The 24,546-nt window shown below is 53.4% G+C and overlaps 1 protein-coding gene across 5 annotated transcripts in view; it reads left to right on the top strand.

The window, feature by feature from the left end:
- Nucleotides 1-24,546, top strand: part of ZMIZ1 (zinc finger MIZ-type containing 1) — a 256,585-nt gene that overhangs the window by 130,681 nt on the left and 101,358 nt on the right. For all 5 annotated transcript variants that reach the window (XM_045283537.1, XM_004715301.2, XM_045283536.1 and 2 more), the window contains 3 exons: nucleotides 4,821-4,929; nucleotides 12,430-12,543; nucleotides 19,155-19,260. In XM_045283537.1, the coding sequence (XP_045139472.1) occupies nucleotides 4,870-4,929; nucleotides 12,430-12,543; nucleotides 19,155-19,260 (280 nt within the window). In that variant the 5' untranslated portion in view covers nucleotides 4,821-4,869. The remainder of the gene's footprint in view (nucleotides 1-4,820; nucleotides 4,930-12,429; nucleotides 12,544-19,154; nucleotides 19,261-24,546) is intronic.

Genomic DNA, 24,546 nt, shown 5'->3' with positions numbered 1-24,546 from the left:
CTTGGTTCCAGAGCCCACCCTGCATAGCCATCCGTCCACTGGTCGATCCATCCGTGCCTTCAGTGAGCATACTGAGTGCCTGCTGGCTACGAGCCCCTGGGCTTGGTCCCAGAGATCCATAATGGAAAGATGCCCCAGCTGGCAGGGAAGGCAAATGCAAAAACCCACAGTGGTGTGGGTATATGCCAGAGACAATGAGGGGACAAGATTGGGAGTGAGCAGTTCTATGTGGAAGGAAGGCAAGAAAGAGGATGGTACAACCCTGAGACCTGAAGAACTAGATGGTGCCCAGCTACCACTACCAGCCGCTCTGATGGTTCAGTTGAGAAAGTCCTGTGTAGACTGGGAGGAAAATACGAACCAAAACACAAAATTCTAAAAGATATCAGGCTTACTGATCGATAGATACAGGTGGGACCCCCTAAGAAGACCAAGGTCCTTAGTTAACCTTCAGGTCTGGAACTGAGCTTAGCCTGTGGTTGAATAACCAACCATGGAAGACCAAAAGGAGCCCTGGCGGTGTAGTGGGCTCCGCATTGAACTTTAACAACAAGGCCAGTGGTCAGAACCCACCAGCCGCTCTGAAGGAGAAAGAGAAGGCTGTTCATTCCTGCAAAGATTTAAAACCCTGGAAACTCACAAGGGTACTTCTCCATCTTATGGGGTCGCTGTGAGTTGGCATCAACTCGATATCAGCGAATGAGAGACTATCAAAAGGACAGCGTTTGCCCATTGACAAAGCTCAGAGGGCCCAGAAAGGACACCCGGTGAGAAAGTGGAACCAGGGATGGTACTCTGAGCAGGTTGCAGTGAATGAGCTGAAGCAAAATGTGTCTGAATGGGATGTAAATCAGATGATCTGCTCTGTACCATTTCATCTAACTCACAACAAAAAGTTGTTTATTTTGTAAACAGAGAGAACTCTAGATGGATGATATGGAAGAAGCAATAGCTTCCTATTTTGATATTTTTGTTTAATAAAGTTTCTGTTATTTTGCAGCAACACTTTTTGGACTGCCTTCTCTATAATAAATTATCAATAACTGTCCAAAAAAAGAAAAAGAAGGGGCAGTTGTGACATGTCTTGGTGCTAGGTGGAGGTGTGATACTCAGAGCAGGGAGGGTCCAGGAGGCAGCGGAGCCATGGCATGCCCCTGGGAACTATACCTAGGAAGGATGGGAGGTCGCAGGGCCTTGTCCAAGATGGACCCTGCCTCCTGTGGCACATGCTGGGCTCTCTGCCGAACCTGGTGGCCCCAGACATCTGCCCCTCTAGGAGTCAGAGCTGGCAAGGGGCCAACATGGGTGCCTAGAGGGCAGCTTGCCTGCCAGAACAAGCAGTGGGCAGTCCCCAAGTGCCCCTCTGTTCTGCAGGCTCCGGCCCTCACTGCTGGCACTGCGCGCCCGGGGGACTCAAGGTGCAGATGTGTGTGGTGATGGAATCATTTCTGTGCACTGCTGCTCACGCAGCTCCCCGAGGACCCTGCCACTTGCCTGCGCAAGCTGTCAGGAGGTGTGTGTGCTCCCGTACATGCAGACCTGCTCTTACATGCGAGAATATGCACATGCATGTGAGCAAATGCTCCCCCTGGTTTGACCACCAAAGCGAACAGTTAATACCACTATCTGAGCACAGCCAATGTTGGCTGGGCCACTTCCCCCATGGAGGAGTGCAGAGGTCCCCGCTGCCTCTCCCCACCTGCCACCACATCAGGTACACTCACTCTTGGCTGCCTTGTCCAGCTCACCCTTGACACCCTCTAAAGCTCAGGCAAATATGTCCCCTCTTGGGGCCTCTGCCCCCGTCCAGCCAAATGGCACCCTGGGCTGGTGGTCCCTGGGGCCCTTTTGGTTCTCAGCAGCCTCTGAGCTGGGCTGGGCTGAGCTGGATTGAGCTGGGGTGGCCTCAGCAGTGCTGTGCTAATGGTAAGAAAGACCCACCTCACCAGACAGTCGGGAAGACTGGGCCAACCCAGGTGACATCATCCAAGAAATCCCATACACAGCGTTCAGGTAAACAGCCTGATGCCTGAGGAACGGTATGTAGAACATAAGACACAAGGGAAACTGTGTGACTGAGACAGGCCACGGCTGCTGTCCTAGGCCACCCTGGCCGGCCGGCTCCCCATGGGCCTGCCTTGGGACAGGTTCTGCTGTTTCCAGGCCAAGTGTTCTGCACTTGGCAGGTGGAGTTTTCCAGACAGCTGGAGCTCCTAATACATAAATCTGAATGTGTTATCGTGTAAGGAGCTGCCAAAGGCCGGCCAGCCCTTCATTTTGCAGATTGGAAAATAAGGTTTGGAGAGGCCGAGTTTCTTGCCCTATCGACACAGCAGCGGCGCGCCAGAGCAGGAGCTGACCCTGACCAGACCAGGGTCTTCTCCAGGCCCCCATGCTGATGAACCCTGCATTTCCTACCAGCTGGTAGTTGTTCGCACCAGGAGAGAGAGCCGAGGGCCTCCGAAGCTCAGAGTCGTGATTCCAGGAGAGGGGCAGGTTGGGGGTGGTGACTGCTTGCACCTACTCCCTATTCAGGTCCCCCACAGACCAGGGGTGAATCAGGGCCAGGCCCACGGCGCCCTCTGGTTAAGAGGGAGTCTGGGCAGTGGTGGGTATTGGAGCTGTGTGGCTACAGGATTTGTAGAGACTTAAAGGAACCATGGAGGTGGGAGGCAGGGAGCAGAGCCCAGGAAGGTGTTCCTATGGTGGTGGGCGACCTCTGCTGGCTGTGAAGCACTTACCATTCTCTTGCCTGGGCAGGGAGACCAGTGGCTCTGGGATGGCTTTGGGGGGAAGTGGGTGGGCTCTAACAAGCTGGGTGGGTTAACATCTCTAGGCCCAGGTACAGCCTGGGGGCCAGGAACTACAGGCAGGCTCCGACCTCCAGCTTAGAAGTGCTCAGTGAGTAACACAGTAAAGGAATGGGTATAAGGCTAGGCAGGCTCAGCCAGAGTGGTTTGAATCTAAGCTCAGCAGCTTCCTTACTGTGTGACTGAGGGCAAGTCACTTCACCTCTGAGCCCTTTGAAGATTAAATTAGCAATGCGAAGTGGCTGGACTGCCTGCCGCAGGGACCTGGGGCAGGTGCAGAAGGTTCTCACAGCCTGACCTTGTCAACGAACTGGTCTCTAATGCCTCCTCCACCTTAACTCTCCTCTCTCCTCATCTGGGACCCTTTGCTTTCTGATGCTCTGATGCTTTCTCTGCTGGGCCTGACGTCACCAGTCCCATGCATCCCTGGGGATAAGATCCCCACTTTTCCACCCTGATCTCAGCTGTTTAGGAATGACCTCTTACACGTGGACCTCCTTAATCAGCTGGGCTTTTTGTCCTTTCAGAGGTGGAGAAGCACAAAACAGTTGTCCCTGTGGTCCACTAAGTTCTCCAGGGGTCTCCAGCCCAGTGTTCCTTGTTGGGTTGTTGTATTTTTTTAATAAAGTGGGAGCTGTGCTTGGGAGAAAAGCCCCCTGGGACCAGGACTCAGACCATACCGTGTGCCCTCTGCCCATTCACCTCTAGGCTAAGGTGGTGTTGGGAAGGCAGTGGGACCTCACAGCATCTTTGGCCAGTGATACTCTGGGATTCTTTGAATCTAGAAGGCAACTCATTTTGGCTGCATGTAGCCTCCTGATAGCATTGCCCGTGAGTCAGCTTGGAGACCAGCCTGAACTTAAAAAGATCTGTCTCCCCCATTTTGCAGTTGGTACGGGGAAATTCTTCTAGAGTGAGGCTGGCAGCTCCCAGCTGTGGCTGCCCAGGGGAAAATAGTCTGCTGCCGCAGGTGGGCTGAGCTTTCCCAGGATCCAGAAACTCCCCCATGGTCAGTCCTTCAATAGGCATTTATCAAGACCCCAAAGAGTCTTAGCCCCCAGGGGCAAAAAGGCCATCCTGGAGAAATGACTACTTGCATGCACAGTTTGGTGCGACCACCTGATTGATCCCTTGCCCTCTCAGCGCACTGTTCTCCTAGCGGGGAAACAGGCCCACACAAACAGATGCCCCCCAAGCCCCTCCTGGTTGGGGGGGGGTCAATCCAGGAGCTCACTTTATTTGTACGCATAGGTTCATCAACAGCGCCCTCTGCTGGTGTATTGGTCTACCACCAGTTCTTTGTCCTGGCCAGCGGAGCCTGCTGGGCCGAGGCTAGGCCTGCACAAGGATGGGGCTTTGTACTTCCCTTCAGGCCCCTCACCAGGAGATGAACTGCCCTGGGCCTTTGTTTAATGAGCTCCTCCAGCTCAGAGACTCTGCCCCAGGCTATCTGTGGAAAGGACACTCCTTCCTGGAGACCCTGGCAGTCAGTGTGCCCCATACCTTTATGGCCCCTGGGTACCAGGTGGTGCCAGGGAGAGTCAGGTGGTGTCTGGCGCCCTACTGCAGTCTGTCCCTAGCTTCCGAGGGGGCCCCCCTTCCTAGGAAGCTGGCCAAGGACCCACAGAGACATTTAGGAGGAGGAACAAGTAGCCACGGTGGGCGAACTTTGGGAGGCAGGTGAGGAGAATGGTGCCTCGCCACTGCCTTCCCACCCATACCTGCAGCACTGAGGCAGCCTCCAGTGGGGGACCCTAGCTGCTCCCTAGTGCCTATCCAGAAAGCTGAGTTATAGTGGAAAAGCCAGGATTCTGGAGCTTGCTTCTAACCAACTGGCACCTCTCTGCATCTTGATTTCTTCATATGTGAAGTGGGGGTGTGATAACAGCACCCTAGAACCACAGGGTCACTGACCCAGCACATCCGGTTTGGGGCTGAGGGTGGCTCGTGGGTAGAGGTTGGCAGGCCTGGCCTGAGCCCAGTGACACTCTCACTTGTCTTTCTTTACAGGCTGGACCACGTTCATGGCTCTCGGGTAGAACCCAGTGAAACGGCCAGAATGAATTCTATGGACAGGCACATCCAGCAGACAAATGACCGACTGCAGTGCATCAAGCAGGTGGGTGTGTGGGCCTGAGCTCCAGCAGGGCCCAATCTTACCCTGCCGTCCGGCCCTGCTGGCAAGGGGCTGAGTGATGGGGCAGCTAGGGCCATAGGAGCACAGGTACCAGAGGGTGCTGGGAAGAGGTGGTGGACCTGAGGTAAGCTGCCTGCACCTCTGACCATTCACCTGGTTCAACTGCTGCTGGATGGATCAGCCTAGCATGGAAGTTGTACACCTACCTGTGAAGCCTCCTATTACTTCTCTCTCTTCCCAGCTGTGTGACTTCCCTCTGGACTCAGCAGCCCCCACTTGAAGATGTGCTGAACCCTAATTATGGCTGGAAGTGAGGTCCCCACCCTCCCGGCAGCCAGCTCAGTCTGTTCTTGTTGTTGTTACTGTTGGCTGCCCTGGCCCCCAGTAACCCCAGGACACTGCCTTATCTCATGTCATACTCGTGGTGGGCTGCTGCCCGGGCTGCTGTGACTAACGGGCTCTGTACTGGTGGATTTCTGGAAGTAGATTCCCCAGGCCTTTCTTCTTAGTTTATCTCTCAATCTGGATGCTCTGCTGAAACTTGTTGAGTGTCCCAGCCACACCTAAGTCTTCACATGAGATTCACTGTCTGTGAATTAAACCCAAGTCTCCCGCACCCAAAATGCAGAAAACCATACTGGCAGCCAAATCGATTTTGGCTTAAAGCAACCTTATAGGACAGAATAGAACTGCCCTTGTGGGTTTCTGAGACTGTAGCTTCTTACGGGAGTGAAAACCTCATCTTTCTCCCTGAGTTGCTGGTGGTTTCGAGCTGCTGACCTTCAGGTTAGCATTCCAGCACATAACCTGCTATGCCACCAGTGCTTCTTAAGTCTCCTGCATGGCAAGTAAGAATTCCACTCCTAGACCAGCATTCTGGCACCATTTGGATGTGTGGGAGGTGGGGTGGGGGGCATGGTCCTTGGAATCAGATAGGCCTGGCCCCATGCCTGCACTCCTCTATGAGGTCTCAGACTCTTGCTTTCATTGATCTGAACCTCAGTTCCCCCATGTGTCAGATGGGGCCAAACAGGCCCAAGGTGTAAGGTAATGGGAGTAAATTACACAGGTAATGAGTAAATACATACAGTAAATACATAAGGTAATGGGGATAAATTACATAGCCCAACCCCAGCATGTAGCAGGTTATTGGCCAAGGACAGTGAGACCCCTGTCCTCTGTGTATCACCACACAAGGACCTGGGCTTAGTGGACAAAGCTGGAAAGGCCAGTAGCCAGGGTAGGCCACTTGTGTAGCCCCTTGATCAGGTGGTACTCAGGCTGGTCTTGGGCCCACCCCCACCCTGTCTCCCTTCCTCTTGCGCCAGAGAGCAGTGAGGTCCCCCTAGGTGGGGTAGAGGCTTCTGACCAAATGTGGATGTCCTGGTATGTCCTCTTGTTAGCATCTAGTAGAGAAACCCTGGAGCCAGTGCAGGGTCTGAGGAGAGGAAATGGAAAACTTGTTGAAGGTTGACCCAGCCCCAACAGCTCTCCCCAATGCCAATGAAGCCCTTGCTCATGACCCTGGACCAGAACCAGATGATGTGCCTCCTCTCCTCCTGGCACCCATCCATCCTGCCTCCACACAGGCTGGGCTCTGCGCCCCAACCCGGGTGTGCCTCTGACCCAGTGTCTCTTACCTGAGCCCATGGGATGGAGATCAGCGTGCAGCAGTGCACTCCTGCCACCCCATGCACCAGGCACCATGCTCCTTCCAAGTCCCTCCCCGCATTTTCCTTGGCTCGCCGCTTTGTCAGCTCTGCAGCACAGGACCAGCCCCTCACAGCCTGGTGCACATGGTGCCTGGAGCCCTAGCCTCTTCTTAGCCACTGAGGAACTCCATGGCCTCAATTAGCTTGTCACTTCATTTCATTCCTTGTAGCATGGACATCAGAGTGCACACTCAGCCATCGAGGGCTGGACATCACAGAAGTCTGGGGGCAGCCTCAGCTGGCTTCTCCAGCCTGCCCTTGCTAACACATGTGCATTACCACCAGGCCAGGGGACTGAGAGGGGAAAGGCCCAGGACTGCCTTGGGCCCAGGAGGGGGTGCATATTTCAGAGGGGAACAGATTGTCTCTAGGTCCTGGGTCTTCCAGAGCTTCCTGGGTCAGCACTTACCACCCATAAGACACAGCTCGGTGCTGACACATCTATTCCACAGCTTCCCCAGAGCATCACATGAGCTGGGGAGCCTGTGGTCTCTGTCTGCAGCATGCCCAACTTGGAGATCAAGCTGTCCAGACCCGCTAATTCCCTGCCAAGCTGGGTCCCCAAGTGCCACTCTGAGTATTTGTTCTCTCTCTGGGCCCAGGCTGTTCCTGAGAACCCTACAGGCACCTGCTCTTTCTCCCTTGCATTACAGGCTCTCCTGCCGTCTGTATTTCCCTGACCAACAGGATGTGTCATATCCTAGTCTAGGTCAACAGAGTCTAGCACAGAGTCCAGCCCAGAAGTAGAAGGGCTGGGGGAAAGTGGACTGATCGATTGATAGATAAGGAATGAATAGATGGACATTCAGATGGGTAGTTAGATGGGAAGATGGGTAGTGGGCAGGCATAGATGATGGATGGATAAAAGAATGAATGATTGGGTAGATGGGTGACTGGATAAATTAACTTATGGATAGATAGGTAGCTGTATGAATAGGTGGCTGAGTGATAGATAAAGTAGGGAATGGATGAGTGGGTAGGTGAGCAAGTGAATGAATTGATTTTGGTGTGGATGGATGGACAGACAGATGTGTAGATGAATCATTTGATGCACGGATGGATAAGTAGGTGAATTTATCACTTTAAAGATGGCCAATCCCTGGTCTGGGCATGGATGTGACCCCCACCTGCCCCAACAAACTCAGTGGCCATGGGGTGCAGCCCAGGTTTCTGAGAAGCCGCGGAGGTGGGCAGGCCTTCAGGTGAAGGATAGCATACTAGTGTCAAGCAATGGCCACCACAGAGAAACAAAGAACCATAGAACAGCCATCACATAAGACCCACCACCATCCAGTCTGCTCTGACTCATAGTGGCCTTATTCAGGGTTTCTGAGACTGTGAGTCTTTACAGGAACAGGCAGCCTCTACTTTGGCCCTCACAATGGCTATTGGATTTGAACTGCCAACATAGGGGAGAGTGGCCCAGTGTTTATCCCACAGGGAGGTTCATACAAATCATGTCAAACAGAAGAACACCCCCTAAACTCACTGCCACAATGTTAATTCTGACTCGCATCAACCCTATAGGATGAGCAGAACTGCCCCTGTCAATGTCCGAGACCCCAAATCTTTGTGGGAGTAGAAACTTCATTTTATTACGAGCAGCTGGTGAGTTCAAACTGCTGATCTTGTAGGAGCCTTGCATCTCATATCTCTGAACTTTGCAACTGCCTCACAAGCTGTTACCACACCCACCTCACACACCAGGAAGCTGTCGGAAGCAGCGTTTGAACCAGGTCTGCCCTGTGTCACTTAGTAAGGTGACCAGACTTTAACATTGGTAAGGCGGGACAAAAGCGGGACACCATTGATAAAATTCATATCCTGGCGAAATAGCCACGTGGCAGCTGAAAACCGTATACCCTAGCTTGTCGTGCATTCTTTCCAAAAATCGGGACTTTTTTAAAACGCCGCAGGTCATGGTGGGGGAGGGGGATTGTTAAAAATCGGGACTGTCCCGCCAAAAGCGGGATATGTGGTCACCTTAATTAGGCTCTCTGTGCCCTTTGCTACATCATGATTGAAGCAAGAAATCAGGCACAGAGAGGGTAAGGACTTCGCCAGGCCACAGAGCAGCTGTGTAGCAGAGCCATGGAAGGGCGTGCCTAATGTCCTTTCCACCAATGAGACGCACCCAGAGCCCCAGCCGAATGGAGCTCAGTGGTGGCCCAGGTGCCCTGGCGCCTAGGGAGTTAGAGGAGACTGGGTGCTTTAGAACCTTCACAGAAGTGAGCCCCATGACCAAGATCCCAGAGCCCCACGGGTGGTGCAGCGGAGTGGGAAGAGCAGAGAGCAGCAGCTGCCTGACCCTGCTAATTGGGTGTGACATCGCATCAATACACGGAACAACTCGGTTAGCCGAGGGAGCGGCTGGCCAGGGAATTAGCTGGCTTGCTCATTTCCCACCTGGAGCCCAGATGTTGCCCATGGCCTCAGATGGGGCATGTTTCAGAGAGGGTAGGAAAGAGGAGGTTGGGCTCCTGCAGCCCTCTGCGAAGGGTGGTTTTTAGAAGGCAAAGGTTCTCCGTCTTCTCAAAATCAGGGTTCCTGACGCCTCAATCCCCAGGACTGAGGGTGGCAGCTGTGCTTTCCAGGGAGTCAGGGGAGCCCATATCAGGGCCAGGGAGGCCCACGCAGGAGCACCCAAAGTGCTGGGCACTTTGCCAGGTGCTGAACACCCTTAATCTTGTTTAATCCTCACCACAGCCCTGAGCCAGAGTGCTTTGTTGCTACTCGCTCGCCTTCTCTCTTCCCTTTTCTCCTGTGGAGCTGGCCTATTCTAGTTCACTTCCCACACGGCCTTCCATTCTTCAACTTGGGCTGTATGCAAACACATTGTTGCAACTGTCTTGAAGCTTGAAGTGAAACAAAATTCTGCAGAGCAAGTCATGACCCATGACCCCATTTTACAGCAGCAAGGGCTCAACAGCCAGGAGGCTAAAGCAGTGTGGGCCCAGGCTCCTGCCCCACAGGCTGTCCACACCACCCCTACCTTCATTCCCCAGTCCAGGGACCAGGAAGCACATGCAGCAGGTGAGAGAGAGCCACTGTCTGGAGATGTTAAGTGCGCCCCTCATACCTCCTAGAACCGAAACCACCAGGCTTCGAGCGATAGCACCCTGGCCAGCACTACCACCTATGTGACAGACATCTTCTCGGGTTTCAGGATGTGCTCTGTGATCCGATGCATCATGTCTGTGATCCAAACAGGGAAGGGACCATTCTGCCTATTTCACGGTTGAGGCGAATCAAGACCGAGTTTCACACAGTGAATTGCAAACTGAGCAGGGGTGAGAACCCCTCCAGCCACTTCTCCCTTCTACATGAGGATCAGGTGATAGGTTGAACCGGACTCAGAGCAGGGGGTTGGGCCCATGCCTGCTTCCATTCACAGGCTCACTTGTCTTTGTTGGTCCAAGCTCCCAGGCCCAAGTGCCCCAGCTGGAGTTCAGTGGGCATCATGGAACATGGTCAGTGCTGGGCTTCTGTATGGCCACGGATGGCCCACAGGGGTGTCAGTGCCCCATCCTTGCCTTGAATCCCTGCCAGCTGAGTGGCCATGGTCAGACCGTGTAGAGTCCTTGTTCTCACCTCGAAGGAATGAGACAGGGGTGTTGGGAGGAGTCGGTGAGGTTAGGGATGAACGAGCAAACTGTCAAGGGTAGTGCACACACTGAGTTCTAGTGTGTCCCCAGTCCCTAGTTCTGTGGGTACCCCTTCCAATCCCAGAGGGAGAGCAGGACAGACTCTGAGCTGTACAGCTTCCCTTTCCTGAGCTTCTCACTCACTGGGGGAACAGCTACTTGGCCTGAGGTGACAGCTACCCAAGCATGAGTCATTCCTGTCACCTGATACCCTGGTGGACATGCATGGCTCTGTCCAGCATAGTGGCCATTGCCCACCTCTTCCCCTCACCTGGCTCCCTATATCTCACACTAGGGTCTCAAATCATGAAGTTAAAGGTAGAGTAAGGTGAGAGGTGTGTGTGTGGAAGTGGGGGGGGGGGGGGGGCAAGGCTACAAAATTTAAAAAAGGCCTAAAAAGTTATGGGTTATAGAAGTGCAAGGTAAGGCTGAGATCTGGTGCCTCCTTAAATTTTGTATCCAGCTTCCTCATTCACTTCCCCGAGGCAGATGAAAGGATCTGCCTGTCTTATGGGCCAGACCCCCAATGCCCAGGTGGGGGGACATGGAGCACCCTGTCTTCCTGAGGCCAGGTCCAGGGTCCCCTCTAGGAGCCTAGGGAAGCCTACAGCCCACCACTCCCTGAAGAAATCAGAACAAGCCCCCTAAATAATTCACACCTTCCCTGCCCGCACCCATAGATCTGCTGCATGGGCACACGCACCCTGGTACCAGCCACATGTCCACATGGTCTTGCAGGCCCTGGCCTCAGCTGCCAGCCCTGCCCTTTACCTGCCCTGTGACCCTGGGCAAGTAAGTCATTCATCTCCTACAGTCAATGCCACACTCAGCTGGCCCCAGAGGAATGAACAGGTGTTAAAGAATGACAGGGTAAACACAAGAGCCAGCACGCCTCTTCCCCCTCCCCCACCTTCTGCACCTCCACCTCAGCCTACCCCTACCCCATCAGCCCTGAGTCTCAAGATGTAAAGCCAATTCTGTAGACCCAAGCACTAAAAACTGAAAATCCTGCACTACCTTCAAGTCAATTCTGACTCATACAATCTTATAGAACCTCCCCGTAGGCGTCACAAGACAGTAGCCTTTACATAGGTAAGCCCTGGGCTGCTAACCTCAAGTTCAGTAATTCAACAACCCATCCACTCTTCAAGAGAAAGATGAGACTGTCTGTTCCCATAAAGCCTATATAGGTTCGCTGTGAATGGGAATTGACTGTGGGGACAGGCTTGAATCATTACAGAGATTCCTTTTCCCTGGAGCAGCTGGTGGGTTCAAACTACTGACCTTTACCACCAGAGCTCCCGAGGGCCAGGAGCTTGCTACCAGAATTCAGCCTCTTGACTCCACTCCTGACTGGGAGGGGTCTGAGCCAGCTCGCTCCCACAATAGCAGCAGACAGAGGCCAGCCATACTGATCTCTGAGGGAATCTTAGCCTGAGCATTTGGGGGCACATACACCGGACAGACCATGATATGATGGTGACCTGGGCTTCCCACCTCCTAGCTGTGGTCGGCCCCCTGCACTCTATCCTGGTGGACCTTAGGAGAGCAGGACTGGTCGGTGAACAGATCTGGTCTTCCACAATGAGGGGGGGAAAATGAGGACTCTTGAGGACAGCGGTTCTTCACCTGTGTGAGTCACGACCCCTTTGCAGGTCGGAACGACCCTTTCACAGGGGTTATCAAATTCATAACAGTAGCAAGATGACAGTGATGAAGTAGCAACAAACATAATTTTATGGTTGGGGGTCACCACAACATGAGAACCGTATTAAAGGGTGGAGGCATTAGGAAGGTTGAGAACCACTCCTCTAGGGTCAGCCTGTCTTGGATTAGGGAGAGCCAGAACCCTGCACTCCCGTCCCTGCACTGCCAGCATCAAAAACCACTTTCACATCAAGTCCCTAGACTGTGGACTTACTGGCTTTCCATTGGGACCGCAGGTCCTGTGCTGTTCAGGATCAGGGTGGGCATGGGAGAGATGCTGAGGAAAGATGTTTGAGGAGGAGTTAGACCTTTTCTGGTGATCTCCCTGGTGCAGCTGGGGTCTTCCCTTCCCCAGACCCCACAGGGGACTTGCTAGTCTGAGCCTGGAGCCTTATGTCGCCTCCTTTTCTTTCCCGCAGCACTTACAGAATCCTGCCAACTTCCACAATGCTGCCACGGAGCTGCTGGACTGGTGTGGAGACCCTCGAGCCTTCCAGCGACCCTTTGAGCAGAGCCTGATGGGCTGTCTGACAGTGAGTTCACGCCTCTCCTACCCGCGCTTACTCCGGAAGGTGGCTAGGGTTTGCATGCCTGTCCATCTGTTGAGAGGGCCTCCAGTTAATGAGGGAACAAGAGTTGGGAGACGCTGGGGGACCGGTGGGGATGACCCTTCTGTGTGTACCCCCTACCCACCACATCCTCAGGGGACCTGGGTCTGATGACAGTGTATAGTCCTACGTGTTCTTTGTGTGCCCCCTCCTTGTTAAGAAAGACACTGGGCCTCCTGATGAGGGTAAATATTCTACCATAAGAAAAACCGCAAATTCCTGAAGGGGTTTCAGCCCTCTTTCAATCTGCTCTTCATTCATTTAAGTGGACCTTTATGGAGCTCTGGTTGTAGTCATCCACCCATTTATAGAGGCCCTCAGCAAGCTCCAGCTATCGAGCTCCTCAAGGACCACGGATCGATCCCCTTTACCATGTATCCTCCCTGTGTCAAATTCGGGGACCACAGATGAATTCTTTCCCACAACTGGTTCCCCCTTTAAGTGGGGGACAAAAATATGAGAGATGGATGTTTGGGAAAAAATGTGTCCATGGTGAAGGTAGCACAGAGAAAGGAAGGCCTGCCCAGGAAGGTGGTGTAGGTGACAGGAAACTGGAAAAGAGACCCACTTATATGCACGTGATAGTGTGCCAAACATCTGAGGCTGGCAACCATTGTCTGAGCACGTGGAACAGCATGTGCAAGTTGCAGATATTTTAACATAATCCAGAGAACTGTGATTAATGCAGTTGTTTGAGGGTATAAGATCCAAGTTAGGCAGAGGCCAGACCCAGAACTTGTGGCATGATTGGCTAAGCTCAGAAGCTTGCTGGCTGACTGAGCTGTGTGGAAGGAGCTCATAGTGTGTGAGCATCCCCTGCCATGTAGCCGGTATCCCAATGCATAGGGCATTGCAGCAGCCAGTGAGGCTGAGCTCAAAGGACTCTGAGCTGAGTCAGCTTTCAAGGAAAGCGGGTCAGCAGATTGCTGTAGAGTGTGGTGGGCCCCAAGGCTGGGAGAGAGAGGCCGAGTTGATGCTGGGGGAAAAGGAGAATGTAAATCCCAAGAGTGTGTGTTCCTCCCCATGAAGCTCCAAACAAGTTGGCAAAAGGCCCAGCGGCCCACACCTGGGATGAACAGAAGAGTGACCATGCGCACTCTGCCCTTAGGAGGCATCTGTGAACCTGACACTGGGCTGGGTGCTCTGTCCACCCTTCTTGTTGGCTCCTCACTCCCTTTCAGGGCACTGTCTTCCCATTTTAGATGAGCCAGCTGAGACTTAGGGTCACTGATATCCATGGTCACATGGCAGTTAGAAGAGGGTCCTGATATGCTTTTAGCCAGTAAGGACATCCAGAGCAGCCCCCCTCCAGGCGGATGCAGCCAACCCCCCACCCCCAGGCTTTTCAGTTTGTCAGAAACCAACCCCTTTGGCTCCCTCGGGGCTGCCCAACCAAGTTGTGTGGCTGCCTGTGCTGCTCAATCCTTCTCACCCTTCAGCCTACTGGGCACCCCTTCTGATACCCTTAATCCTCTTTGTGGGGATCCTGGTGCAGGCTGAGCCCTGTGGGTAGGGACAGATGCTGCCAGAGGCCTCTTACCCATCTTAGCCACTGGTGGTTGTCAGAGAAAGAAGAGGTACCTGACCAGGCACACGTTATCACAACCCCCAGCTCATGGCCCTGGGGCTGCTTGCCCGGGACACAGATTAAGGGGTTGAATCAGAGAATAGCCCTGGCCAAGATGGGTGGAGAGTTGGACATGAGATGACCAATCTCTGGCCATGCTCTCCCTACTCCCTGCTGTGGGCCAGGCCCTGAGGGGAGCACAGCTAGCGAGGCAGAACACACTCAGCATCCCTGGGGAATCCTGGCAAGGAGTAACACACAGCAGGGCCCCCTGGAGAGGAGCTGAGCAGGGGAGTCAGGCAAAGCCTCCCTGAGGAGGTGGCCTTGCAGCGGAGGCCTGGATGTCAGAGAGGAATCAGCTGGGGGGGAGAAACAGAGAGAGAAGGGTGCTCCTGGCAGAGAGGCCTGCCTATGCAAAGGCCCTGGGGCTTGATTTGTCCAGGAAACAGAAATAAGAGTCAGGTGACAGCAGCACAGGAGAAGGGAGAGAAGTACAAGATGCAGTTGAAAAGGAAGCAGGAGCCAATTAAGACCCGGCCTGTGGGCCAAGCAGAGGAGAATTTAGGTGTTTTTGGAATGGTGCTAGGGAGCCCTTGAAGGATCGGATCACAAGCAGGAGGGTAATGGAATAAGATGTGAGTGAGGACAGGAGCTCAGAAAGGAAGTGCCCTTGTGGGTTGGGATCGGGACATTATGGAGGACTTCCTGGAAGAAGGATCCTGGGCGGGGGTGGGGGGACCCCTGTGGGCTCTGAGTGCTCTGAGGGGAAACAGTGCCCACTCCCCAGGCCTCGCCAAATTGCCCTCATCCCTACAGCTTACCTCTTAGTTGTCAAAGGAGCATTTGTTTGGCCCAGCCAGGAGAGCCAGGTCAGACCATCCCTGGGAGCTTAGCTCAGCCTGCAACCAGAAGGGGGCTGTCATAAAAGACACCCACAGGTGTCCAGGGGGTCCCTCCTGAAGTGGTGCGGGAAGGATGATCACCTCATTGTACAAATGAGGCACAGAGAGGGAACCGTATGATTCCTCCTTAGGCTGCTGCTGCTGCCCCACCACAGTCCTGGGTATCCCCAGCTAGCCCTGCCACAAGGGGATCCCACACACACATGCACACACCTCCCCCTCCAGGTGGCAGATCTAGGTTGTCAAAATCCCCTGGGTGGCCTCTGGGAGTAAATTCAAATTCCTCTGGATCCAGCTTAGTTTAGGGATATAAATTAAAAACCACTTAGCCTCAGACAGCAAATGGACACATTTTTTTCCATACTGGCTTCTAAGCAGCTCTGGCACAAGGAGAACAGACTGCAGACTCAGCAGGCCCTTGGGTGAAGCAGCCCTGAGAGCTGCTAGCAGTGCCCTGCACTCACCTTCCTCTCTGGTGCCAGGATGCCTCCCTGGCGGCGGCGGTCCTCAGGACCAGGTTCTGACTCCCTGCTCCTCCCTTAGCTGCAGGGCTAAACCCCGCAAATCAGGCTTCTCTGGACTTTGCTCCATCCTCCTCCTCACCCAATGTGAGATGGAACCTACTTGATAAATTCAAGGACCAGGAAGAAGGCTCTGGCGGGTGGAGTCCAGGGGTGGAGAGGTAGGAGAGGAGGTCAAAGAGGGAGGCAGAAACTAGTTAATGCATCAATAACTACCCCTGCCCCACATTCCCAGTCTCTCTGGGGAAGGCCTTCCAGCAGCCATAAGCAGATACCCCTGTAGCTGCGGTATCCACTTGAAGGGTCCCTGGAGCACCCATGCTGCTCCGATCCTGGCTAGGCACTCTTCCAAGGACAGCGTTTCATGCCCGCCGCACGGGGGAGGGAGCAAGGCTGGGGTGTGATGGAGCAGCCGCTTGTCTGACTCCAGCGAACAGCAGTTGAGTCATCTCTGTGCCGCCCCCATGCTGTGATGGGAGAATATGGAAGTTGGGGCCCAGGTGGTGATGCTGTTAGAGAGAGAGCCCCTCACAGTTAGGAGCTGAGGGCTCAGAGAGGAGAAACGTGCCCTGCTTCAGGATGCACATGCTGGGTGGAGCTGAGGCTGTCTTGCAGGCCCGGGCCGCTCTGCTTTCCCTTACAGCCTCAGAAAATGGGGCCCAACCCCCTGCTGGAAACAGCTGTTTCAACATCCCCCAGGCTTCAGCCTCCTTACTTCATGGCCAGACAGCTTCCCACTTTTCAAGATCACACATTTCCCTATGGGACGAACAGTCTCACCAGCTGACCTTGAATTTGCCCCTTACTCTAGGCTGCAGAGTCTGTGCTACAAGGGACCGCACTCACTGCCCAGCAGGCTCCCCGGCAGCAAGTCCAGGAGGAAAGTCAGCCCAGAGCACCTCTGAGCCAGGCTCAGGGCCCCTAAGAGGACAGCAGCACTATGGCTGCCTCAGCCCGCCTTTCTCGGGGAGGCCTGCCCCATTAACCTCCCCAGGAGACAGTGCAGCCACAGGACTGGGAGCAGGCCTCCCTTTCACACACCACAGGCTGCCCAGTCAGATCCCAGTCACGGAATTCCTCTGAGTCCGTCTAGGGTCACAGGGCCCAGCTTAGTTTGCCCTGCCACAGTGCTGTGTGACCTTCAGCAAGGCCTCCGCTCTGGGCTTCTGCCTCCTCCTCCTCCTCATCTTGAAGGAAGGCTATTGGAGCAAATGATCCTTCGGCCCAAGCCACTCTGAACGTTGGGGCTTAGGGAGCTGCCCCTTTGCCTGCTTGGGCCCAGGTCACAAGACAGCCTTTGCAGCCTGTATGAGGCAACTCTTACTCAATTTAGCGAGTTATTTTCCTTAACCAGAGTGACAGGATTAGCCAGTATTGGCTAAACAGAGGGACCTTTGCCTTCTTATCCTACACCTGGGGCTTGAGAATTCTGTGCAGGCTGGCGGTTAGCACTTTAACCATTTGAAGCTTGAGTCAAAGTGCCCAGACTGAAGGTGTATCTGCCACTGCCAAGCACTGTCCTCGTCCATAAAAGAGGGCATACCTGCCTCAGAACTGGTGTGAGGATTGGGCGCTTCAGGACCTGTCAGCATTTACTTGGCCTTCAATACCTGCTGGGAACCAGTATTCTTAATACTCCATTCTCAGGCCTCAACATTTCCCCCAGACAACATCCTTATGGATACGCCAGTCTGCACAAACTTGCCTGCGCTGCTCAAGTTCGCTCACCCCAAAGCCCTCCTACCAATCAAGGGACACTGCCATTAATATCTGAGCAGCAAGTGGTCACTCCATCCAGAGACCTCCCTTACAAAGAGTCTATAGGCTTGAAGTGATGAACAGGCCAGGAGACTGACAGTGAGGGTACCCTTGCCCTGAACTGCTGACCCTGAGATTCTGGAACATGGTATAGGTGCATACCATAGGGGTAGACATCGTGTCTGGGCAGGGTACTTGTGTTTGACGGAGGAGCTGTAACTTGACCTAGGAACGTCCTCTCTCCCAGCACTTCACCCTGTACAGGGAGTTCCCAGGAGACAAAGTGGTGGGGAGAATCCTTTGGCCCCTCTCTGATGCAGTGTCACCCTTTCTCTGGGCCTCTAGTGTCCATGTTTTTAAACCAAGGGCGTTAACCTAGATTTGTGGCTACCCCACCCCCTTTTGGCCCTAGAGCCCTTGTAGCGAATGAATTCCAAAAATGTCAAGCAGAGAACAGCTCAGTGGTGAAGGCTGCCAGGCCCCAACAACCCCGTGGCGGCCTATAGCATCTTCCAGACCTTCTGTGGCCCCTGCAGCCTCTCCCAGGCCCTCTGTGGGCCCTGAAGCCTCTCCCAGGCCCTTTATGGGCCCTGCAGCCTCTCCCAGGCCTTCTGTGGCCCCTATAGCCTCTCCCAGGCCCTCTGTGGGCTCTGCAGCCTCCCCCAGGCCTTCTGTGGGCTGAGTGCCTGGGGAGCAGGTGGTTTCTTAAGGGTTTGCTGACTGTGAGGCTTTCCTTTCGGGAGCGAATGAGCCCACAGCGCCTGGAAGCATTCCCCTTCCCAATCAGCCATAGCCAGCCAGCTGCTGCTCGAAATGGCTCCATTTCCAACCTCCTTCCTTCCTCATAAGGAAACCTGGTTTTACTGCCATTAACAAGGAAGGTAGGCGGGCAGGAGCAGGTCTGGCAGCCCCGGGCCCCTTGGGAGTGGCCGGGAAAGCAAAGGAAGCAGAAGGGCACAAACCTGCAAAGCCCTTCATGGAGCCCAGGAGCACTTTGGCCCCTACCCTACTGCCCCCCTGCTCCTGAGATTCATTGAGAAGGGATGGCGGGCCCTTTAAGCTGCAGACACTTCCACAGATGGGCTGACAGAGACGCCCTCTGTGCTGACCCCCAACTCCGCTCTGGAAACAGACATTAGGTTGACTCTGACAACATCTTGGGGTTTCTAAGCAGTGGTTTGAACGGCTGGGTGCTTGGCTCAGAGCTTGGCACTGAGGAATGTTGGTAGTCTGCCCTGCCTGGGCAGCTTTGTCAACCCAGGGACCGCTGTACCTTGACACTATTAGGTTGGGAGTCAAGTGCCCTGAACCTATCCTACTGGTGAACCCTGCTTCCTACTTGTGAGCAACTCCCAGAGGGTGCCACTGATGCTGGTAGAGAACGACTTAGTTTCACAAAGTAACCCCACCATGGTGGATGCAGGAGCACAGGGCGGGGGCGGGGAGAGGTGGTGGGTATTCACGCTTTCTGGGCAGGGACTTGGAAGGTGGCTTGAAGGACTACCATATGGGGGCCATCCAGAAGATGGTGACACAGCCATCCTAGGCAACTTCTCCATTGTGGCTGCATTTGGGCCCTTAAACGTCAAGGCCTGGACTACCAGACTAGACGCTGTGAGAGCAGGGAAGAGGGAGCAGTACTGGCAAGGAGGAGGTGCTTATCAACACTTGCTGTGTGATGGGATGAGGCGCAGCTTGAGCCCCAGCGCAGCCCCTGGTCCTTCACTTGCTCCGCCTATGAAATGGGCAGTGACCTCACTCCTGCCTTCCTCCCCCTCTCACTATCAGGTGGTCAGCCGGGTAGCAGCCCAGCAAGGGTTTGACCTGGACCTCGGCTACAGACTGCTGGCTGTGTGTGCCGCGAACCGAGACAAGTTCACTCCGAAGTCTGCCGGTAAGGTGCCCGTTTAGGAGCTTGGCGGTTGTTGGGCAGTGGGGAGGAGAACTGGATGTGTCCTGGGGCTGGCTACACTCCCCCACCCCACCCTCGGCACCTCCTTGCAACGCATTTGTCCAGGTTCCTGCAGGGCGGAACCATGCACCCACCACAGGGTCTTCTCCCGAGGCCTGTTCCTAGGGAACAGTAGTCTTGCCCTAGGTGGGGCACCTCAGGGCCAGCCACGAATGACCCAAAGGCATCCCACACTCCATTAATTCATGACAAGCACCATCTCCTTTAAACACCCCAGTGACCCCTTGGCAGAGGTGATATGGTAGTCCCCATTTGACCGATGAGGAAACTGAGACTGAGACACTGAGCAGTTCCCAAGGTTCTCCGCTAGAAAACCGCAAGCCTAGAACCTGTATTCTAGAACAGCCATTCTCACCTTGACATTACATTTCATTTTCATCCATTCCAAAAAACAACTTAAAATGAAAAGCATTAAAGATTTCAAATTAAAACGAATCTGTATATTCAGGGCCCCTACAAGAGTGCTTTGCATGAGATTCTGCACTGACACTTTGCCGTTACATGGGGCCTCCTGATCCTACACTAAGCAGGGTCCAGGGAAGGTGGACAGCAGCATCAGCATTCTGCCTGGACAGTCGACATTTGCCTCCATCCTCACAGCCTTGCTTTGTCAATTGGCACGATGCTTACTTTAAGAGCTACTTTAAGCCACATAGCCCTGTCACATGCTGAGTGTGTGGGCTCTGACCCTTGGGTTATGTCCTGAAGACAGCAGGGATCAACCTAAGACCTACTTGTAACTTTGAGTAATATGGAATGTGCCCAACTCTGAGCGTGCATATTATTAACATTCTCTCTACAGTCAAAGCCTATAGTGTTCTTCCTATAACAACTAAAAAGACGTTTTCACTGAATGCTTCAGTCAGTGTATAGAAACAAGTGAGCACAATGTCCAGACTTTCACCTAATTCACAAGACATTTCAATAAAGGTTTAAAAACCCAAACTCGTTGCCATGGAGTCAGTGCCTACTGATAACCCCAACCCCAGTGGAGCAGATAACAGTAATAACAGTGTACAACTGAGCTCCTTAGGAGTGCTTGGCCATAATCTGTACAGGACCAGGCCGCCAGGCCTTTCTTCCACTGTGTTGTTGGGCAGGATTGAACCACCACCTGTTCAGTTAGTGGTTGAGTACAAGCTATTCACGCCACCCAGAAACCCTGCCTAACTGTAATGGAAATGCTTTCAAAGAGGTTATCTCACAACGTGTATTGTCATAAAGCTTCCAAACCCATCCACTCGTGTGGGGGCTTAAAAAGAGTGTTATGACAGCCTCATTAACCAGTAGCTACGCAGAGATGGAGTAGCTACGGGAGTAATGTGTGTTAAGACATTGCTACTGTATTGCCAGGAAATGGTCTTGTAGTCGCACAAGCAACATCTATTCCTGCAGATGTGTTGATAATAACTGAAGTAAATACAATGTTGCCAATGCAAACATCATTACTTATTAAGGAAGCAGACCTACATAGACTAAACTTTGGTGAGTACCTGCTTGGTGGAGGCTCCCAGCCAGAGCTGGGATTGTGATAGGGAGCAAACCAGACCTGGTTGCAGCTCAGGAAACTCAGGCTGGAACAGGGATTGGCATGCTTTTTCTGTAAAAGGTCAGATGGTATCTATTGTAGGCCTTGTAAGTGCGATAAAAGCAGCCGTGGACGATGCTAACTGAATAAACATAGAAGTGTCCCAGTCAGGGGCAGAATACATAATAAGCATGGGAAACACGGGCTAAATTGTGAATAATTTCTCCTGGGTTTCACCACATCTTTGGTTCTGTAGGAAGGTGCTATGGAGTTGAGAGAGAGATGGATGTCTGCCATACCTAGAAACAGAATCTTTGATGTGGGGGGGAATTGTGAAATTGTTCACTGCGGATCAGTAAGTAAACAGAAGTAAGCCTGTGCATACCTTGCTGACACTAGTTCTGATAGAACTTTACTTACGAAAATGGCTAGTGGGATGTGTTTTGCAGATGAGCTGGAATCAACTTGACAACTGGGGATTTAGGTTTTTTTGGGTCTACAGGAAGAGAAAACATGACTCAAATAATCACAGACGTTCATACGTGAGCATGCCCACATGCGTGAGCGTGCACTGGATTGCCTGCCATACGTACCTGGAAGGAAAAATCAAGGATGCTATGAGAACGTTAGAAACCAGGCTGGTCTCTGGTAGCAAAGGCTTCCACGGAAGCTGAAGAATGAGTCAGAGCTGACATCAGAGTTAGCTAGTTTGGCTTTAGCACAAGTTATACAAGTTTGATGAACAGAAAAACACCCTTCCCTCACAGTTCAGGAGTTCTGAAGTCTGAGCTGAAGGCTTGGCTCTAGTTGGAAATGCTTTGCCTATCTTAGTTTCCAGTAGTCAGCTGTCCTTGGGTCCCTGAGTTTGTTAATCCCTCCGCCTCCTTTATCAAACAGTCTCGGTCTTCCCCCGCTTGCTCAGACATGCCCTTACTTCTTCAGGTGACTCAGAAGTGACTAGGTTTGGGTCTACCTTACACTGTTTTGATCTTCACTGATTGATTCCACTACATTAGATTGCATTATGGAAAGACTGCCGAAAACCAACCAAACATACTGCCATTGTGCTGATGAGAACTCATAGCAACACTGCGATGTGCTTCTTCATGAGAACAGGAGGACTCATTTTCTCCTGCAGAGTGGCTGGTGGGTTGAACCAGCCACATGTACGTAGCAGCCCAAAGCTTTCCAGACAAATGCCACCATTTAGGTTCTAACCCTAAATGTGAGCCTTTGGGTTCCAACACTTTTTATTAGAGTTTGAGGGAAGGTGCAATTCGATTCTTATGTGTTAAATAGGTGAAGGAAAGAAGGAAGACCACCCCACATAAAGGCAACAGCCCACGCAAAGATCCTGGGGTGAGGGGAAGCTGGTCCTTTCAGCAGAACTCAAAAGGGCAATGAGTCTGGAACCCAGAGGTGAGGAACATGTGGTGCGGGATGAGGCTGGAGAAGTGGCAGCTGCTGCACACACCTGGAAGCCCACAGAGTCCATTCTGACTCACAGCATCCCTCTAGGACAGATTAGAACTGCTCCTTGGGAGTTTTGAGACTGCATCCCCCGACAGGAGCAGGCAGCCTCATCTGTCTCTCTCAGAGGGGCTGGTGGGTTTGAACCACCAACCTTGCCAACATCTAACCCACACTGGACCTGCTTCATTGAAGATCGTTGTACTAAGAGTTATGGGAGCATGACTGCATCCATATTTGCAAACGATACCTCTGATTACGGATGAAGGGCAGGTTGTCGTGAGGGGTAAAGCATGGATGCTGGGGAAGTCAGAATAAAGATGATGGTGTCTTGCTTCAGGAATGTGGAAAGAAGTCCAGAGAAAGGGATGGAGTTGAGGATGTTCAGGGTGTAAAGCCATGGCCAGAGGGGTAGGAGAAAAAGAGAGAATGCACTATCCCGGAGGCTAGCTGCTCTCGGTAGAATTTGGCTTTTGCTTGTATTCCCTTATTAGAAGCCAGGCCATTGCCAGTGCTGAGAGCCATGACTAACCACTCACGTTCCACAGGCCGCTCCTTAACAAGTACAGACCTTTTGGCTCCAAGGATCACCGACATCCCCCAAGTGGTCCGTCTGCTGGGAAAGCAGGGCCCAGTCTAAGAAGGGAGACTCCGGCTGCTCTATACTTGCTTGCTCCAGTGCCTGCCCTGGAGTCATGGGAGCAGGCTGGGAGCCAGCAGTGAGCCCTGCTTTCAGAGATGGGCTCAGGCTTCGGCTCCCCTCTTCTGGCCACGTCACCCATCTGCTGGAGCTGTGACCTTAGCTATAACCAGGGTTTGATTGTACAGCTGCCTCATGGGCTGACAATCACGGACTTAAGATATCCTGCTAATGCCTGATGCACAGAGGACGAGAGCAATCAGTACTTCCCAGCCCACCTTCTCTGCTCTCCCCTAGGGAGACCCCTGCCCTCTCCAAGAGGCTTTGCCCACCATGGCTATTTCCCCTGCTCTCCCCTGAGCTGCCTGCTGGCCTCCAGAAACCCTGCCGCCGGGCACAGCTGTGGGGCCTTTGAGATGTGACCACAGGTCACTGCTGGACCCGCCCTCTCCCAGGGAGGCCTCTGTCATTCTAGAACACCCCTCTGTACTCAGCGCTCTCTGCCCTCCTTCTTCCTCCCATTTCTGGGAGCTGCCACGTGGTCTGACTTGTTTGTGCAGTTTTTCTCTCAGTCTGCCCTCTCCTTTGTCTCTCAGGGACTCTAATGTCTGTTCTTCGGTGACTCAGAATGTCCACCCCCTTGCTATTGCCTCTAACAGCCCCTTGTCTTTCCATGTGCATGCATAATGCACATCAAGTGTACACATGCATGTGTACAAGGCTTGGTATGTGTGTGGCTGTGAGGTGTGTGTAGCTGTGTGGATGTGGTGGCTTTATGTGTGTGGCATGGTGTGTGTGTCTTTATGCGTGTTTTTCTGTGGCTGTGAGGGGTGTGTGTGGTGGTTTTTATGTGTGTGTGTGTGTGCATGTGTGGTATGTGTAGCTAGCTGGATGTCTCTGGTTTTCCTACTCCAACTCCCTGCCTGTCTTCCTTATCTAGAGGCCAGGCTGGGGCCAGACGAAGATGGTGGGATGAGATCATGCAGGAGGCGAGGTGCTTTGTCAGGAGTGGTGGCGGGCCCGCATACATGCGCGTCGGTGGCCTCCAGACAGGAACTCGGGCCTGGGGGCAGCACTGTGCGGCGTGCGTGCTGCCTGTGTGCAAGAGACACAGACGAAGAGCATGCAGGGGGTGTGAGCGGAGACCAGACACTGCAGCAAACCCACTGCCAAGTCAGCTGTCTCCACGTGGGCCTTCAGATGCCCAGCCCCCCACTCTTTGTTCTGGTACAGCCTTTAGCCTCTGAGCTGCACACAGGAACACGCATCTGCGGGCTCACGCATACACAGGCATATGCAGGATCCTCCTCAGCAGGAGGATCCTTCTTTGGGGGTCAGCTGCTCCCTTCCCCGACCTTCACACACAAAGTCACCTGCCCAACTATCCACCCCCACCCCCACCAATCCATGAAAATCTTAAACCCATTTCTACCCCTGAGACTCCAGGGAGGCCCCTGAGGGCTAGGAGGAGGCCACCCACTTTGCTCACCCCCAGGGAGATAGCAGCAGACACTGGCCTGAGCTGGCTACCACCCCATGTGGCCTGTCTTAGCACACCCCACCCCACCCC

Source organism: Echinops telfairi, unplaced genomic scaffold (genome assembly GCF_000313985.2).
Source record: "Echinops telfairi isolate 266 unplaced genomic scaffold, ASM31398v2 ScPeMD7_7462;HRSCAF=8500, whole genome shotgun sequence".
Taxonomy (NCBI): domain Eukaryota; kingdom Metazoa; phylum Chordata; class Mammalia; order Afrosoricida; family Tenrecidae; genus Echinops; species Echinops telfairi.
This window is presented reverse-complemented; position numbering and strand designations above follow the sequence as displayed.